A 19768-nucleotide genomic window follows, 5' to 3' on the forward strand; every position below is an offset into this window, starting at 1 on the left:
GATTACTAAAGGCCTGCTTAGATCACAATAATTTCTTTCTTGAAAACTAAGGAAAAGTGAAAATTTTATTCAAAAACATTTTTCACGAAAAAGAAAATGAATAATGAAAAGAATTTGTTACATATCTTTTAAAAATATTACCCTAAAAATGCTAAGAAGGTCTGAAGATAAAAGATAAAGCAAAATAATACTTCACCATGTACACTAGGCTTTATGAAAATGCTGATTTTGCAGATTTTTGCAGAATTTTGTCAGTGCAATAACAAAATGGCGAAGGGAAAACACGAGGGTGAAAACCCAGCACCTCGAAAAACAATTTTTGTGCGAAATCTACCTTTCACTACCACAAATAAAGAGTTGGAAGAACTATTTTCAAATGATGCTCCCGTTAAGCAAGCATTTGTTGTCAAAGACAAAGGTACCCTATCATTTCATTAGTATTTTTTTTTAATTATTATTATTTCACATTTTGATTTTTTGTCATTTTGTATTTCCAGATAAATTAGAAAGGTTGAAGCTCACGCCTGCAGCAGTAATAAAATCAGGGTTTTTGAAAAAAAATCTTTAAACCTACCAAGGAAACATTTGTTAGCATGTACCGTAACTTGGTTATAAATGTCGACACCCCTCTAATTCCGACACCCTTTTTATCCGCTGAAATTTATAGAAAAAAAAGTTGAAACTGTTTTTCTTTGCTTAGTGGTCAGAGAGGAATGATCCTTTTTGAATCAGTGATTCAAGCTTTCATATTATTCCTTTCTCTAAAGAAGTGTTAGGGTGCGCACTCGTCGGGATTTTTTGCGCGGAACGAGGAAGAATTTACAAAAATGAACTTCAATACGACCCTGCCTATGCCCCGGACAGTCCGGGGCAAATGTCTGGGGTCTGAAAAAAACAACTTTTTCCCCGATTTTTGCGCCATAAATTTACCCCCGGACGTATTTCACAAAATTGAGTCAACATAGAGACACAAATACAGTGAAATTCAAAAAAAGTGAGAGATTTTTTTTATAAACTAGGCAAGGTTAAATTTTTTTTATAAACTAGGCAAGGTTAATAAATTAATTAAAAATAAAAAAACTAACTTTACTTACCTTTCTCTGTCTGATCAGGATCCATTTTTCAGCTTTCGGTTAGATTTTAGAATTTGATTGCTGAACAAACCACGCTTGAGATTTAAGGTTCAAATACAGGCCTCACACACGAAACGCCAAAATCAGGACATTACAAGATCTTTTGGAAGACGGCGTTTGTCCACGGAAGAATATTTCAATGAATTAGAAAAAAGCCCGCGTGGTCAGCGATTCTATAAAAAGCGACCGCGCGGGCTGTCTGGGGCGTCCGGGGTAGTCTCTCAAAAACAAATAATACGGACCCCGGGCACGCATCAAAAAAACCCCGGACTGTCCGGGGCATAGGCAGGGTCGTACTTCAATGCATTAGTACTTACCTTTAAATCATCCAAATCTGTTCATTCTTTTTTTAAATCAATCAGGAATTATCAGGGAAGCAAGTAAAAAAAAACTGCATCCAGGTATCTATTTTCTTTCCAAAGATATTCATGTTTTTCGACGTCAAGGTGAAAACGCGATTTAGCGCTGACCACGGCACCGGAAAATTCTCGACCCACATTGAAACAAATGGCTGTCGCTATTGAGCTGGTTCATCTTTTCAATCGCGGTTTTTTTAGTAAACCCAGGGTAAGATTAGGCTACAATCTATCACAAAGTGCTTTATTTGAAAATCTACAGGCCGTCTGGAATTTCAAAAAATAAGAAGAAATTGCGATTTTTTAGCACCATACACTATCTGAAAGCTGAGGATTTCAGCTTTCTAGTGGTGAAATTTGTTTTTAGCTATCATTTCCAGCTCATTAGCAATAAGCGGATTTTGGTGCTTCCGAAAATTATTTCTTGCTGGCGTGGTGTAAGGAAGCGATTCTTTGAAAAGTTGATTTTTTTTGTGTTTTGAAAATGGAATAACTTTGGGAATACTTAACCAATTCTAATAAATGACCCCTCATTTTTCTCACAAAGGTAAGGACTTTCAAATAAAATTACTTTGGTTTCTAAAAATTGAGGGGAAAATTTTGGCCTGTCCACCCTAGAATTGTGTCGGAATTAGACGAGGGATGTCGATATTACAGGGTTCGAATTATAAATTTTAGGAGCTTCGCTATTTTTCCGAGCGAAGCGAGGTAACAGAGGAGCGCCGCAGGCTAAATTTTTTCACTGTTTGCGAAACATTTTTAGTATTTTGCGATGTTGTTTGGAAGAAAATGCGAAAGTTTCTTCAATTCATTTCTCGAGAAAAGCGAAGTTAGATTTGAAGTAAGAGATTATAGACAAAGCAAAGTATAGTGAAGTTTTGAAGTAACGAGTTTTAGATAAAGCAATGGATAAACGAGTGAATAAAGTTGCGAGTTTATAAAGCAATAGATAAACGAATGAATGAAGTAGCAAATTGACAAGTTGATAAAGCAATAGATAGACGAATGAATAAAGTAGCGAAGTGGCAAGTTTATAAAGCAATAGATAAACAAATGTGTGTAGCAAAATAGGCGTTTTCTTATAATTTTTTAACTTCGCATTTTTGAGTTGGGAAATCTTTTTGGGTCGCTAAACCTAAAATTCACTTCGCATTTTGCGAAGTGCGAAGCTATAATTCGAACCCTGTATTACACAAGTGGTACGCGTATGTCAAATTGCGTATTACAAACAACCTCTAAATTGGTGAGTACAGGAGAAAAAAAATTGAAATTCAAAACCGCTGCCCAGCCCACGCTGATAACTATCAAAAATCTTTGTTTTTCAATCAGCTATTGCAGCTCAATAAATCAATGAAATAATTTGAAATAAAAAGTAAATAAACCTTGAACCTTTCATGAATCCAAATAAATAAAAGTATTCATCTAGTGAAGATTACATTTCAAAATAAAACGATTTCCAAACCAACCTAAAGTCAGTGTCTGCCAACTAGAAATTTCTCTGCCGGGTCACTGGCAAGGAGTTACGACTTCAGACTTTAGATTCCAATTCTTGTATAGGCTGCAACTACACTGCCAAATGATCTGTATTACAAAATACTTCTAATTGGGTCCATAAGTTAAGAAAATGAAATTATCATCTAGTTGGTCTAATCACAAGTGTTTCAACCGGTATTGCAACAAAGCCATATTTTGGTTAGCCAAATTTCGCCCGCTCAAACAGGCTCAAATCAAAACAACAAAATAGTCAAACTCACTAAAGCATAGTCAAACTCACTAAAGCAAAACATTGCGGCCACGGCATTTCCCTGGATAAAAATTCTGGTCACGTGACCATCCGTGATTTTAGACCAATGAAAAGTCTGAAGTCGTTACTCCTTGCCAGTGACCCCACAAAGAAATTTTTAGTTGGCAGTCAGACACTGACTTTAGGTTGGTTTGGAAATCGTTTTATTTTGAAATGTAATCTTCACTTTATATGAACACTTTTATTTATTTGGATTTGTGAAAAATTCAAGGTTTGTTTACTTTTTATTTCAAATTATTTCATTGATTTATTGAACTGCAATAGCTGATTGAAAAACAAAGATTTTTGATAGTTATCAGCGTGGGCTTGGCCGCCATTTTGAATTTCGATATTTTTTCTCCTGTACTCTGCAATTTAGAGGTAGTCCGTAGTACGCGATTTGGCTTACGCGTAACACTTGTGCTTAGGCAAGGGGAATTTGATGTTCTGTTTACCGTCGCGTTGCAAAAAATATTTGATGGTGCAAAATTTCATTATTCATTATTCCTACCTGGTGCTTCCCATCTCCAACAGAGTTGAATTCCACCGTGAAATTGAGCTGCTTTCACTTCGAAATCAAAATGACATGCATGAAAATTCAAACGCGTTCGAGACGCATCTAAAACGCGAATTTCTAAAACGCCCTTGTAGCCGCCCACTGCTTAAAAAAAAGCCTGCCCCATTGGCGGACGTGATTGGAACCATGTTTTTTACTTGAGGCGCACATTTTGTTAGCGAAGATGTTATTTTTGATTCACTTTCAGTGTTTTGGATAGCTTGGCACAGGAAAAGAAGAAAATAATAAGTTTTTAAGAAATAATGAACTTTTTTGAGCGGCGGCTCAAGAGCATGTGGGCGGTTGACGGTAAACATCAAATTCCCCTTGCCTTACGGTATTTTCCAACTTGAAGAAAATTTAATTAAGTTGAAGTTGGTTTGATATTCTACGTTTGACGTTTGATATTCGTTTGATATTCCTTTTATATTCTCAAATTTGGTTTTTGAAGTTCCTGTGATTACTTTTGGAATTGGAAACGATTGGAAGTCAATAGAGTTTATTCTCAAGGGTGTCTGTGCCAAATTCCACCGCTCTCCGTTGCAGTGCACTTTTAACACAAAATGGCGTAGTAATGATAAATAAAGTTAAAATGCTGCAAATTCGCTAGAATTGCTTGTAATAAAATTGGCAATAAAAAAGAATTGAGGGTTCAAGAAAACATCATCGACACAAAAATTCCAATGAATTTACCGACTCTCTGACTCAATTTTACTCAATTTTCAAAAGTCGGTAGGGTGACGCAAAACGAAGATATTTGCGATTGCTGCCTCATCAAGATACCAGACATTATTAATCAAACCAAGGGCAATCAGGAACAATGTCCAAGAATAGATAGATATTGCTTAAGTTACAGGGTGATTCAGAAAAAACCACGCCCCTAGATTTTTTGACGTAACTTTATTTTCATTCATTCTATCGCTTTGAAGTTTCACACGCTTTTTGGACCTACCCCGGTGGGGTAGAGGTCCTATAAATTAACCTGTGTTCTTTCGTCCGTTCGTTCATTCGTTCGTCTGTTACCAAGTTTTCCCAGGATTGAATCATAGGAATCTTTTGATTTTTGGTATAAAGGTGCAAAATGGTGGTGGCCAAAATGTGACGGAGCCCAATTTTCGAAAAAAAAATATTTTGGGCAAATTTGGGCCAAAAAACAGCTAAAAAACAGGTTTTTTGGACTTTGTGAAAAATTGGATCATTAATTTTTTTTGATTTTTTGTATGAAAGTAGGGTACCGTCATAGGTAAAAGATGGCTCAAGCAGATTTTAGCAAAAAAATTGTTGGCTCAAAAAACGCATGTTTATCTATAAGAATCACTATTAATAAGCATACATCAATGTTCTTAGTCAAATTACTCGATATTTTTTATGAAATAGATGTGTTTTTTTGCTCACGAGGGCTTACTTTTGAAGAATATGTATGTTTAGACATGAAATTTTGGTTGCTTGGCATGTTTTCATAGAAAAACTGGCCAAATTCGGATTTTTTTATAAGCACGTTATAAATTACTTAGGTATTAGCTTTTCTCGAGATTGGCTGTTTTATTCTTTATGATTTTTTGCATAACTAACTAACATAACAAACATAACTAAGATGCATAACTATAACCCTTTGAATGTGACAGAGCTCGATTTTTGGGAAAAAATTTTTTGGGTAAATTTCAGCTAAAGAACGGCTAAAAAAAGGGTTTTTTGGACTTTGTGAATTACTGGATTATTGTTTTTTTCTGATTTTTTGCATGAAAGTAGATAAAAGATGGCTCAAGTAGATTTTTGTAAAAAAATCATTTCTCAGCTCAAAAAACGCATCTTTATCTATAAGAATCACTATTAATAAGCATACATCAATGTTCTTGAATTTTTTGATGAGATAGATGTTCTTTTTGCTTACGTCATGAATATAATAAAATATTTCAAGAGAATGAAATTTTGGTTTCCAAACGTTTTTTTTTATAAGAAACAAACAACTGATTTTAATAGTTTGTCACTATCTGTGTTCTGAATGATTGTTTAACGGTTATGGTCACTTAGATATCAATTATATATGTGTTATTAAATGCATAACCAGGTAGGTCCATAAAAGTATCACTTGTTCCTTTGTAAATTTAAAATCTATGTGTGAAATTTGAATGTTATAGCTTATATATTTATTAAGAATCAGGAGTTTGAAGAAAAAGTACCATATTCACAAGTAAACAGGGAATTTTATTTTGACGTCAAAAAAGGAGAAGTACAAGTTTTTCAGTTGAATGTGACATACCGTTAAACATGTTTTTTTAATCAATAAGTGCAATGGGAATTGAATGAAAATGAATGAAAGTGAGCCATAACATCAAATAAAAAAGCTAAAGAACATTTGGTCTTTTTAACGGCTTTTCTCATATGTAGCCTCTTGTAACATCTGCAATGCATTGAGATTCATTTTTTCACAACGTCAATCCTCTCTTCAAACCAATCGATTGCATTGTCCAAGATTAAATAAAGGAATTCATTCCATTCCATTCCATGAAAAAAAATCAGTACATAATCAGTAAAGATCGTTAACGTGTTTGCATCCACTTCTGCTAGAGTACAAAATTTGGTCTTTTTAGCCAAAAAATATATAGGCTTACAGTACCTCTCTGTCATTGTAGAACCTTTCAGGGCATCCCTGGGGACTCTATATCGATAGGTCAATTTTCAACGTTTTGGAGCACTTTCTGAAAGTAACTTTTTTATTCAATTGAGCATAACTTTCGATCTAATGAACCGAATTTGATAAATGACCCATCAAAATTTAAGTTATCTTTTTTCTGTCCAATGAAATGGGAATGGTTCTTTTAGAGTTTTTTTTTGATTTTGAGAAATTTAGTTTCAAAGAGAGAAACTTTTTTGTGGCGCACCCGGTATTTTCTTTTTTGAAGTCATAAAAGAAAGGGTTTGTTCATTTATGACAACTGTTCTTTTTCTTCAAACTGTCATATTTTAAGAAATATCTGAGATATAAACCTCAAATCTCACATACAGGCTTCAAATCTACTAGGGTATGAGTATTGAAGATTTAATGGCAATAAGATAAACAGAAAAAGGGTTATGTCAAAAATTCTAGGGGTGCTGTTTTTTTTTAATCACCCTGTAGGACATTTTTAATTTGAACCCCCATTTTAGTCATTTTAGAGGAAAATGCACATGCTAAAAACAAAACCAATCGAAAGAGCAATCTTTAAGTGATATATGTTGAAAATTTCTTCAAAATCTGCAGAAGGGTTTTTTCTCTATGTGTCTTTGAATGTACAATCTGTAAAACAGCAGAACAGGAACGGAACGAGAAAGTTACTTTACCATCCCCACATGGTCTACCATTATGAAAATTCCCGATTTTACAAATAAAGGACTGTCTACATCCTAAAATTTCGGGTTTTTGTAACATGTAGACTAGGCTTTAGGGCTTGAGTTTTCAAATCAAAATATTTCTTGATTCCTTTGACCGAAATATTTGAAAATCACCAAGAATCTTTATTTTTTGGTGCTCTTTCCATTGGCGATGGTAAGAAAAAAATTCCTTCTTAATTTTGCGTTATACGCAAAAATAGAAAAAATGACCTAGTAAAGACATTTTTTATTTCCTACTCAAGATATTGACCCTTAAAAATAGTGTTTTTCAGCCAGAAACAGCCATTTTGTCCACTTTTTGCACTTTTTTTAAGCTCAATATCTCGAGTTAGTTGGAGAAATCATAAATACATTCAATATATCTCTAATCTTAATTTTTCGAGAGCTTTTGAAATAAATATAACAGGTCTCTCTTTTCTCAAGCTAAAATTTTCATTAAATTTTGACCCTATGATTTTTGCCTGAGACCGTCATATTTTTCCGAAAAACACACAAAAGTGTCCGAAAAAAATTGGCACCTATGTTATTAAGCTATGTTATTTTGATTCCCCTACCCCTTACTTTCCAAAATTGTATAACAAGTACTTTGACTAAAAAAAACGAGCGATTTTACAAATTTCCCCCTACTATAAGGAGAACAATTGCAGAAAGTTTCCATTGACAGATGACATTAATTTCTCCTTTTTACCTATGAACTACCAGTAAGAATACAAAACCCTCCAAATATTCTTATGTTTAAAATTCATAGCTTTCAAAGTGCATTTTCTACCAACCAGTCTCTAATTGTTGTAGGAATGGACATTGCCTGCTTAAAAATTGTTTTGGTTGAAATTTGGGGAAATCTCTTCTAGTTTGCACCATGTGTAAATGATTATGTGCTTTTTGTTCTTCTTCCATTATAGATTTTCAGTTTATTAAATTTTTCTCAGTTAATAATATAGAATATAGAAATTGTTTAAATCATTTTTCCAGATAACAGAACTAAATGTCGTGGATTTGGTTATGTACAATTTGTGGTTCAGGAGGATGCAGATAAAGCTGTCGCAACTAGCAAAACTGTCGCTAATCGGAAACTTCTCATATGTTATGCTAACAAGAAACCAAAGCATGAAAAGAGAAAGAAAGGTATATCTATATCTAGAAATTTTATACCTTCTTCATCAGTCACAATAATTTGAACATGAACATTGAACAATTGTTTGATACACTGAACAAAAATTTAAGCAATCTGATCTTCTAGTTCCATACATGGTTAATAACTATTTATCTTTACTTAGGAGTGCTAAGTCAACTTGGTAGTGCTAAGTCGACTTAGAAGTGCTAAGTCGACTTACGAGTGCTAAGTCAACTTAGAAGTGCTAAGTCGACTTAGTAGTGCTATGTCAACTTAGGAGTGCTAAGTCAACTTGGAAGTGCTAAGTCAACTTAGAAGTGATAAGTCGACTTAGAAGTGATAAGTCGACTTACGAGTGCTAAGTCAACTTAGAAGTGCTAAGTCGACTTAATTGCCAAGTTGATAAAAATTAAACCCCAATAGGCTACCCTGCTTTTTAGACCAACCCTTATGACCTTGGCCACAAAACATGCCCATTATTGCCGTACACAACATTATATGCCTACCCTTGCTTTGCACATCAATATGTACCCCTTTTATATACACAACAATGGAAGGCTTCTTACAGAGTTGACTTATGACTTAGTACTACTAAATCGACTTAGTACTTCTAAATCGACCTAGTACTTCTAAGTTGACTTTCAACTTAGCCCTATTAAGTAGACTTAGTACTTGTAAGTTGACTTAGCACTCGTAAGTCGACTTAGTACTTCTAAGTTGACTTAACACTTCTATGTTGACTTAGCACTTCTAAGTCGACTTAGTACTTCCAAGTTGACTTACAACTTAGAACTACTAAGCTGACTTAGTGCTTGTAAGTTGACTTAGAACCCGTAAGTATCAGTAATTTATACACGACACTACCTCAATTATATTTTTGTTATCGTTTCAGAACAAGCTGCTGCAGCTGAAAAAGAAGGTGGTGAAAAAGACGACGTCAATGAAAAGGAAGAGGAGACTGATACAAAGAAACAGACTGTGGACCAACAAAAAGAAAAATCCACCAAAGATAAAAAGAAACCCAAAGAAGTTGAAAAGGCAAAAGGAAGTCAAAATACAGAAAAAGCTCAGAATGATGAGAAAGAGGTCAAAAAGAATGAAAAGCCAACTGAGAAATATACCAAACCAAGTGTGACTGATTCTAAGACTGAACTACAAAGAACTATAGTATTGACTGGATTGACTGATAAGGTTAAGAGAAAAGCATTTCGTGTATTATGTGAAAGTTTTGGTGAAGTTGAGAATATTGTGTTTCCTGTACCTGAGCGAACGCAGGTCACTGCTTTCGTACGTTTCAAAGATTACAAAGCAACAATTCGAGCACTACAGAAAATCCCAGGGAAGAAGGTCAAGAAATCACATTCTTTATCAGCGGTTTTATTAACGAAAGAAGGGAAATTCCCTAAAAAGAAGACTCTTGATAAATCACGTTTGATTGTACGTAATTTAAGTTTCAAAGTTGAACTTGATGAACTGAAAGAATGCTTTTCCAAATTCGGTAAAGTCCTTGATGTTAATATCCCAACCAAGACTGTCAATAATAAGGAAGTGAAGATTGGTTGTGGTTTTGTACAATTTGAGAATCCTTCTCAAGGACTGGCTGCGCTTGAAGCTATGAATATGAAAGAAATCAACGGACGTGCTGTCATTGTTGATTGGGCTGTTAAGAAAGATGCTTATGAGAAAGATAAAGGTAAATTAGGACTATCAATGATATCATTTACCCCTTACGACTCAAACTCAATTGTACTCCCTAGTAGCGCTGGAGGTATGGAATAATGACTATATACCTGCTTGGTAGTAGTTTTGTCTGGCCTCTTTCTTCTTTTGAGAGACATACTAAAAAGTGATTATTTCAGAATGAAATGTTATCCAACTGGAGCTAACTACAATGTTTCAGTCGAAATTTGTTTAAAAGAATGATTGTTCGTTTGGGAATTTTTTTATGGAGTCTCAGGGAGTGTTATAATGCTTTACTGTCCTTATTGCCCTGTTATTCCGTCCTCAAAAGTGTATAAACTATAATCTACTATATATTGTTCCCATCAATGTACATACCTATATCTATATACCGGGTGCACCAAAAAAAAGTATACAACTTTGTCGAGATATTGTGAGCTTCAGGATCTAATTATTTTGTTCATTCTTTTTTTATTGTATAGAGGATGCTCTAACTTGAATTTTGAGCTATTATACATTAAATTTGAAAACGTAGTTCGAAAATTATTTTAAAAAAACTGACTTTTTTTTTAATGTCGAAATTTCAAAAAACCATCAAAAACAGCGAGCAAACTTTTCTCTTGACACTTACCTTGTTTACACATAAAAATATACCAAAAATGCAACTGTGTTCATCAAAACTCGTCACGGAATTTAAGAATATGGTAAAACAAGCTATTCCCATGTAAGATAATATTTTTGGAAAAGCTGAAATTTTTTTTTGGAAATCTCCAAGGTTTTGATGTTATGCTATTGTGAGAAAATTTTTGAAAAAATCATCACCAAAAAAGATCACTATTTCTCGAGTAGTTGTTCAAAGAACTTGGGTCTGTATTGAGTTTGATGGTGTTGGAAATGTTCATGACGTGCAAATAAGATGGGCAAACTGTTGGTAAAATATAAGATAAGAGAAAAAAGAATAAAAGAAACAATGAAATTGTTTTTTTGTCATTTTGTCTTATTTATAGCGTGATTCCTGTTTTTAATGATTTTTTGAAATTTCGACATGGAAAAAAAGTTAGTTTTTTGGAAATAACTTTCGAACTGCTTTTTCAAATTTAATGTATAATAGCTCAAAATTCAAGTTAGAGCATCCTCTATACAATAAAAAAGAATGAACAAAAAATTTAAATCCTGAAGCTCACAATATCTCGACAAACCTGTATGCTTTTTTTGGTGCACCCGGTATATTTCCTGTATTTTCAAATACCAGATTCTAAAGCAATCAATGACGAACCCAAACAAGAAAAAACTGACAAGAAAGGAAAGAAAGTAAAGGAGGAAGAAATGAGCGAAGATGAAGATGCTGATGATGTTGAAGAGGAGGAAGAGAAAGGTTCGAATTGTTCAATTTTTTACCCATAATGCCATGATAAAGACACAGTTGCACCCTCAATCTTGGGACAATACATCGATCATTATTGTATTAGTATTGCCCTAAATAGTAGAGGCTGAAGGAAATGGTTAAACGCCTGAAGTGAAAAACCAAAGGGTTTGAAGTTAACTCGAAAGAGCACAAGGAAATCCCAAGGAGTTTATTGCATACTTATCAATAAAATGTCTACCTTTGGCTTAAACTCTTTATATCGCCAAGATTATGAGATTCTCCATTGATTCTCTAATAATTTTTGCATGCTCGTAATGATAATTTCATAATGATTTAGTTTGAAGAATAATCCTTCTTCCTATATATTTTAGATGAAGAGGACGCCGAAGACCTTTCAGATGAAGAAGCTGACGATGATGAGTTATCTGTTGATGAAGAAGTTGAAGAAGAAGAAGCGAGTGAAAATGAAGATTCAGGTGTCGAAAAAGATGAACCAATGAGCGGTAAGTATCTGCTTGTCTACAATCATGGATGTAGTCATGTTGGCTTCATCAATGATTTTAAGACCATGTTCGCACCTGGCGGTTCCGTTTCACTACGAAAGGAAATGAAGCCATTCTATTGGTTACATTCATGTGTTGCGCCACTTCTAAGCAATAGAATGGCTTCATTCCGTTTCAGAGCGTCACCTGCCGTCACGTGCAAACATGGTCTAAGTTTCTCTTTACATTTACATTTTCATTTTATCCTCCTGAACCATACAGGAAAATCTTCGACTATGTTTATTGAGACCTGTTGAGACATCAATGAATTACTTTGCCTGTGGAAGCTCAAGTTTTTCAAGAAAAATTTAGCTTTCTGGCTGTAGATATTTTGGATTTTCCAGAGCTATGAAAAAGTTGGTACGTCTTTCCATGATGGATATCTGTGCAAAGTCTCAAAGCTCTGAATTGTATTGGTCATCTTTAGTGCGATGCTAATTTTCTTTCTGTTTTTTGTTTTCTTAGAAGACGAAGAAGGATCAGACATTGATGAAGAAGACGAACTTGAAGAGATGAGTGAAGATGAAGGCGAAGAGGAGAGTGACGAAGATGATGAAGAAGATGAAGCGAAACAAGCACGAATCAAAGAAAAAATGAGAGACGCGAAAGAAGGTATACTTTCATATTTCCATCGTGGAAATGACTTCTTACAAAAATAAATAAGAAATTGGAAGAATTAAAATTAAGAATTAGAATTAAATTTCGTGGAACTAATTTTCCCGGTAGACACCCAAAAACCCGAAAATGAGTTCCCTTAAGGTAAGTTCAACCGTGTACGTTGGGTTTGTACTTTTGTAATTTTGAAACTGATTTATATATTCTTCTGCCCTTAGGCAAGACCGTCTTCATCCGAAACATGTCTTACAATACTGATGATGAAGGTTTGATGGAAGAATTCGAGAAATTTGGCGAGATTGATTACTGTAAAATTGTGATGGATCGTGAAACTGGTCATAGCAAAGGATGCGCTTTCCTCAAATTCAAAGAGAAAGACGCCGCAGACGAATGCATTAAAGAGATGGAAAAATTGCAAGATCAGCAGAAAAATCTAGTCGTAGACGGCCGATCTATTGTTGTTTCTAAGGCTGTCACTAAAGGCAAGATGGGAGAGTTGGAGCGACAGAAAGCTGCAGAAAAACAGGAGACGGACAAGAGAAATTTGTACTTGGCTTATGAAGGCGTGATTACGAGAAAAACGCCGGGTGCGGAGGACCTACCTGAAGCTTATATGAAGTTGAGAGAGAAGACATTGGCTGAAAAGAAAAAGAAACTGACCAACCCACAATACTTCATCTCGCGTACCAGGTAAGAAATGACACTTTTATCTTTTGCTCGAAATTATTGTTTTTACAATCATACATACCCCGTGATAAAAATTTAGAATTCTCAGTGCCATTCTTAATGCCTTATAAACCTTACTCCATACAACTCGAAGTTTCCTTTACTCGAAAATTTGTGTCCCCGTGCGTGTTTGAGTGTTTGAGACTCCATTGTACTCAGAATTGTGAAAACCATTGTAGAGTGCCTGTTAACTGAGAGAAGTCGCCGTATTATCTTGTTATTTTTGCTTTCAGACTTTGTGTACGAAACATCCCGCTAAACCTAAGCAGCGACGAACTGAAAACGGAGCTGAAGAAGTTCTCTGAACTCAAAGAGATGAAGATATTCGATGCGAAAATCATGCGTAGTAAAGACCGAAAAGACGGCCAAGGAGCTTTCCGATCGATGGGTTACGGCTTTTTAGATATCGACACGCACGAGAACGCTTTGAAGCTGTTACGAGCTGTTAACAATAATCCAGATATTTTCGGTGAAAACCGTCGTCCGATCGTTGAATTTTCAGTTGAAAACACGAAAGCGTTGAAGATTCTCGATTTGAAAAAACAGAAACTAGAACAAATGAAAGCTGAGAAGGAGAACAATGAAACTGATGGCATGTCAGAGGAACAAAAGAAAGACTTTGATCTTGAGAAGCATCGCGAATACAAATCCAAAGCTACCGATAAACGACAGAAAAGAAAACTTCGCTATCAAAGACGTCGAAAAGAGAAACAACGTCTTCGAACAGAGGCTGAAACAAATGGTCAAACGCCTGAAGGGAAAACACAAAAGGTTGAAAGTAAACCCCAAAATTCGCAAGGAAATCGTAATGAAGCGTCAACCAAAAAGTCTAAAAAGAGTAAACCTGAAGGCGGTAAAGCAAAGAAGCAAATCGAAGATTCTCAACCTGAGGCCAAACAACAGAAAACTCAAGAAGAAACTCCCCGAAAACGTAAGAAAACCAAGGAAAACGAAAGTGCCGTAAACATAGAAGAAAATAGTGGCGAAAACGCCACAAAGAGAAGTCGTAAATCGAACACTCTATCCAAACAAAAAGAAGAAAGCAAATTTAATGACTTGGTTGAACGACATAAGAATAAACTGAACAATGTACTCTCCGGTAAAAGTGAGCAGAAAAAGTCTGGAGATCGTTGGTTTGAGTAGATGATGCTCTTTCGATTTTGAAATAGATTATTTTGGTTCTTTATCCAATATTTGTTATAGCAGATTTATTTTGCCGACATGAAAATCAAACTTAGCATCGACAATACTTTTTACAATCTCTTTTATAGTTTAATAAGTTTTAACAAATCTAAAAAAATTTCAGTCCCAAAATAAACTATTTTAGGCATTTCTTTCATGATGTCAAAAAGGTTCATAAGTGTTTTTTATTAGATTTTTTTTTTAGTTTTAGCCAAGAAATTATATTTTTAAACTCGGAGTAGGAATATCGATGAAACAGATTTTTTCTAACAGATTCTTCTGGATTCTTTCACCCTAGCCTAAGGTAGCGCTGCATGCATCCATTCTGATATGTTTGAATATAGGGAATCGCATTGTGTTTAAAATTCCCGTCCGACAGCTAGTCGGAATTGCAGACCTTTATAGATATACTTTCTATAAGAAACTTCTTTTGCTAGAGGATGAGCAGAAGCCTAAGTAAAGATACAAAGCGTAACATTCACTCAGACTGTTAAAAACACAAAGAGTGGGGTAACTCCCGGACTGAAATTTTATACACAGCGTTGCGCATATCCTATATAAAAATCAATTTCGGGAATACGCTCCGCAGCCTTTGGAAGATTTAACGAAAGCGGCGCAGTGAAAAGAAAAGAGTTTTAATGACACGTATGGTGTCGTGCATGACAAGCCTTTAGATTATGGTAGAGGCGGGGAATACCAATTTAGATGTGTAATTTATACCTACAATTTTAAATTTACTACGATTGTGAAGTTGTATACCGAAAAAGATGAGCAGGCAAAATTTTATTACAGACTATTCAATTCATATTGCGCAAGTTCACTAGAATAGTGGAGGACATTTTTGTGTTAAAACTTTTTTTTAATCTAAGCAACCAGGTAGCAAAATGATTCTCAAAAGAAAAGAGCTTCAGTCAAGATTTTCAATTTTTCCAAAGTGAACTGTAAGAGTCGAGATGAGAGTAAGATTAAAGTGATTGATGGCACCAGAGAATACGCTGTTGTTGTTGGCTGATGTCATACCACTTCGTCTTGAGCGCTTTCAGAAATCATAAAAAGCGAAAATGCCCTTGTTCAAAAGCGTAGCAGGGGTGCTCTTCTTGAAAATAGCTAATTTATATTGAGACGGAAAAATCGTCTGAGACGAGTAGTTTGTAAAATGTGGATCTGTGGAGGAGATCCTATTTATTGAAACTTGAACGGAAAGTACACTATCCATAATGCTCATTTTCTAAATTGCTTGTTTCAGTATAATAAATATATGAAAGAAACGGCTATATTACCGTGTGTATCACAGCTCGAATAAATATCGAAAAAACCCTACCTTGTACCAGAGGTTAACAATTTCTCTGAAGAAAACTTCGCCAAAACTTATGAAAATGTTATCATACATAACTCGTTTTTTCATAGCTCAAGAAAATAACTCGACCTCAATTTTCCGCCGGCCGGATAAAATTTCCACCGGCCAGACGACTATTCCACCGACCGAGGAACTATTTCGACGGCCGAATTTCCGGTGCATTCTGACCCTGACCCCCCCCCCCATAATACCATAGTGACTATATAATACAGACTAACTTTTCTAAAGACGCTGGGTCGGGAAATTTTAATCAGGGGCATTTTCTAGACTAGTAGTTAGCAATTCTGCATCCAGTCTAGAGCTCAGTGGACGGAACGAGGGGAAGAAAGGTCCTATTCCGAAGAGTAAAAAGATGATGTAATATTTGAAATGAAAGCACCCGATTGGCCCAAAGTTTATCAAATCGAAAGTGAAACAATATGCCGCGAAGCTCACACAAAATGGCGGACGGATGTGCCTGGCAGTAAGGAATTTGGCTGCTGTGAGAAGGGTTCTTGTAGGGAGGCTCCTGTTGTGGACTGACTTCTTTATTTTGGATAATGGCTTGGTGGCGGGATGATTCCTTTTTATGCTTCGTGCACTATTGTCTTTTTGATTTACTTTTATTGGAGTAAAAGATTAAATTGCAGTGAGGAAACTCTCCCAAGCCAAGGCGCAAGGGCAGGCAGCACGCATGGGGAGGGAGGACGGGGGGAGGCTGGCAGCAGCCTACCTTCTGCTGAATGCCGCAGCCCAGCCAGTCAGCCCCAATACCAATACACAATTTTTTTTAAACGCTGTGCTAGAAAGTTCGTTCAGTGTACTAAAGTTTCATGCATTGGATCTAATAAATTGGAGAAATGTCTCTAATTAAACGCTAGGACTAAGGGCAGGACAGTCTCCATTGGTATCCTCCCTTCTGTTAATGCATTTTTTAACTTCAGCTATTCAGCTACTTTATTATGGAATGGTTTTTTAGGTGGAATGATTTTGGGGTCTCCAAACCAGACGGTACTAATCAATAAATTCGATTATCGAAGTAATTGAACGACCACTTATCAATTAGCAATCAAATTTCGAGCACCAAAATTTCAACAAAATTGTGAGTTTTCGATCACTTTCTTAACCTTAACTGGTGGGAAAAAGGGCATAATTTGGAGTTGAGTGAGTATTCGATCACAGATAAAATCGATACATAGGTGGTCACTGACCACCTTCGATTACAACCGAACGTTTGATTAGTACCGTCTGGTCCAAGCAGAACAGAAGGACTTTTGTTAGGAGACTTTTAGAGGTGTGTGATCAATCTTCTAGTTAATAATTTAACAATAGCCATTTAGCTACATCTAGCCACTATAAAAACAACAATTACACAACAATAACAGTATCCTTTGGTCACGGTTCAAACAGGCTCAAAACCATATGTTTTCTCTTGCAAAAAAAGAAGCACTTCAATGTTAGCATAGCAAAAAAACGGGAACCATGATGAAACCGCCATAGCACCGGGCAATCTAATCTCAATCGAATGCAATTTAATCTCAATGGTACGCAATTGAATATCAATCGAATCTGGAAATTGCGGTAATATTCAATTGAGATTTGATTGCATTCGACAATCGAATTTCAATCCGATTGCATGCGCTTTGGTTCAACTGGTTCGAACGCGGTTTCGTTTGATTGAGATTGTCTGGATATGGGTTGGTCTGGCGCGATCAGTAATAGGCAAGATACCTCACTGTTTTTTTTATAATCTGATATACCATCGGCAGATTTGGCTGTGAATGAGTCTGTATCCCGGGGGCACTTAGGCCAAATCCATTATTCAACCTCTGCAAATCTCAGTTATGGGTCAAAATTCAGAAAATTTTAAGCAATTCATAGAATTTTGTATATAATTTCTTTGCTCTGACAGGGTCAACTTTTTTGTAAGAAACTTTTAGCCTTTTGTCCATTTTTTGTCAATAATCAGTATATTATCTGACAGGTTCAATTTTTAAATCTCCACCTCCCCCTCAGTTGTTCAGGTCAGTGGCTCCCTTTGGTCAGTATTTGGCCGGTATGATATAAAAATATGTTTTTGAAAATATAAGGTTTGACAAAGTTACGAAAATAAATTCCTGAATTCTATCTGAATCTAAAATCACCCTTTATCATTTCATGACACAAAGTTGGAAACATATTCTAAAGAGCTAGAAATTTAATAATTTAATACACTCATACTTACAAGGTATTTCTATTCTTTAGAATAACAAATATGTGTAAGATTTACAACAGGGGATCTTCAATGTTATGTTATTAACTGTAAATTTCAAGTCATCAGGCCTGTAGAACTACAAATCAATTTTGTTTTGCTTAAAGTTAGGTTCAGTTTCTTTAGTTATATTTTTTATTATCACGAATTTTGGCAAACTTGTATGAAAGAGAGATCCACAGTAAGTAAAAAGACTAGAAATCTTTAAATCCAATGTTTAAAATGGTTGTTGTTCCAAGTATCAGTAGGTATAATTTTGACTGAATAAAGAAAGGTCAACGTACATATTCTAAAAGCATTTGAAATTTTTCTCTTAGATCTATGCAATGAAAAGTTAGAAATGTTGCACCAGTTAAACAGTAAAAATGAATATTAATGAATCCCAAGGTATGATGATTGATTATTACAATAAGTCAATAATTAATATGCATTTAAAAAGGCTTCAATCTGTTCTTTTATTAAACTAATATATTATATATAGTTTTTTGTATTACTTTTCTTTCCAAAGTCTAATACACTGTACATACTTTTGACACACTGACAAACAAGATTTTACAGACATGACATATTTGATGGAGTGTCCCAGAAACAATTACCCCCTCTGACCCTCTTTGACTCTTGAGAGAAAATATAATTTTGATAAAATATTGTTGTGAGTTACAAAATATGTTAATTTGATCATGTTTGTTGATAATACTTACATTTCGTTGACAAAATGACAAATGGTGAAAAATGCGAGAGAAATCGCATGTCTCTCTCTCTCAGGCAGAAGGGATGATTGTTTATGGGACACTCTAGAATTATTTTTTGGTTAACATTATCTTTATTTCTTTTTATTGACAGAACAGCTGACTGAAATGATCAACATATAACCACCAGGGAGTTGCTCAATAGAATAGATTGATTATTACTTTGTTTTTTTCATGATCATTTTCATTTTTACTAGAATGATTAAAAACTCTTATTGTATACTTTTCTTGTTATTCGCATTTTATAATAATTACTTTTAAATACTTCACAAGGACAGGACTGACATTGACTGACAGTTTAAGTTTGATAACAAAGAGAACAACCTGTTTGAATGTCTGTTTATTTGTTATTTAGAACCTTCTACGAGTGTTGTTGCTGGTGTTAGTGATGTGTATCACAGCAAGAAAATGTTCCAGACCCAGGTAAATATATGTAAAATTGGTGACTTTCAATCAATCTATACAAACAGAAATTCCTTTGAATTAACATTATTTTTCAATTGTTAACCTTCTTTTTTTATATATTAGGTACACAGGCTACTCAGGCATTGTTGGCTCACACTGCCCTCATCATAGCAAAATGTTCTGAAGCGGCAACAATTGAAACAACAATGCAAGCTATATTGAAAAAGTCCATGGAAACAAAGGAAAGGAAAGATGAACTACATTTAATGGCAGCAGAAAAAGTGTTACTGTCTCTCTCCTCATATTCATATTCACGTTGCACTGAATGTATCTTGTATGCCATGCCATTTGTGTTAGATGTCAATGGGGAAAATAATTTGTATCTGAGGTAAATTTCAAATATTTATAAAAACTAGTATAACTGATTCTGTTTGGAGTTGAGTATCTAGGAGCAAATTTCAGAATAGGTTCCATTGAATAGAAACTTTTTCATCAACATATACTGTGTAGTTTTTTGTTTTTCTTTACTTAATCAGGTGCTTCGAAACTGGGACTTTGAAAGGATTTTTCGCAAAACATTGTAAAGACCTATTCTCAGAAAT

General features: G+C 34.9%; 1 protein-coding gene and 1 long non-coding RNA gene across 2 annotated transcripts; both read left to right on the plus strand.

The window, feature by feature from the left end:
- The first annotated feature begins 242 nt into the window (after window positions 1-242).
- On the plus strand, window positions 243-14490 carry LOC136810926 (RNA-binding protein 28-like). The gene is made up of 8 exons (XM_067067513.1): window positions 243-418; window positions 8173-8325; window positions 9207-10007; window positions 11247-11369; window positions 11732-11863; window positions 12368-12514; window positions 12736-13207; window positions 13477-14490. The coding sequence occupies exons 1-8, from the start codon at window positions 268-270 to the stop codon at window positions 14384-14386; spliced, it is 2889 nt and encodes a 962-aa protein (XP_066923614.1). The 5' UTR covers window positions 243-267; the 3' UTR covers window positions 14387-14490.
- Window positions 14491-18266: 3776 nt separating this feature from the next.
- LOC136810929 (uncharacterized) lies at window positions 18267-19469 on the plus strand. The gene is made up of 3 exons (XR_010847175.1): window positions 18267-18399; window positions 19117-19184; window positions 19290-19469. It is a non-coding gene; the product is annotated as an uncharacterized lncRNA (long non-coding RNA).
- The last annotated feature ends 299 nt before the right edge of the window (window positions 19470-19768 follow it).

This window comes from Clytia hemisphaerica, unplaced genomic scaffold (assembly GCF_902728285.1).
Source record: "Clytia hemisphaerica strain Z4C2 unplaced genomic scaffold, Clytia hemisphaerica genome assembly, whole genome shotgun sequence".
NCBI classification, from domain to species: domain Eukaryota; kingdom Metazoa; phylum Cnidaria; class Hydrozoa; order Leptothecata; family Clytiidae; genus Clytia; species Clytia hemisphaerica.

Coding starts and splice junctions, on each gene's coding strand:
- LOC136810926 (XM_067067513.1), top strand. CDS start 268: ATGGCGAAGGGAAAACACGAGGGTGAAAACCCAGCACCTCGAAAAACA. Junction 419..8,172: donor ATTTGTTGTCAAAGACAAAG/GTACCCTATCAT, acceptor TCATTTTTCCAG/ATAACAGAACTAAATGTCGT. Junction 12,515..12,735: donor AATGAGAGACGCGAAAGAAG/GTATACTTTCAT, acceptor TTCTGCCCTTAG/GCAAGACCGTCTTCATCCGA.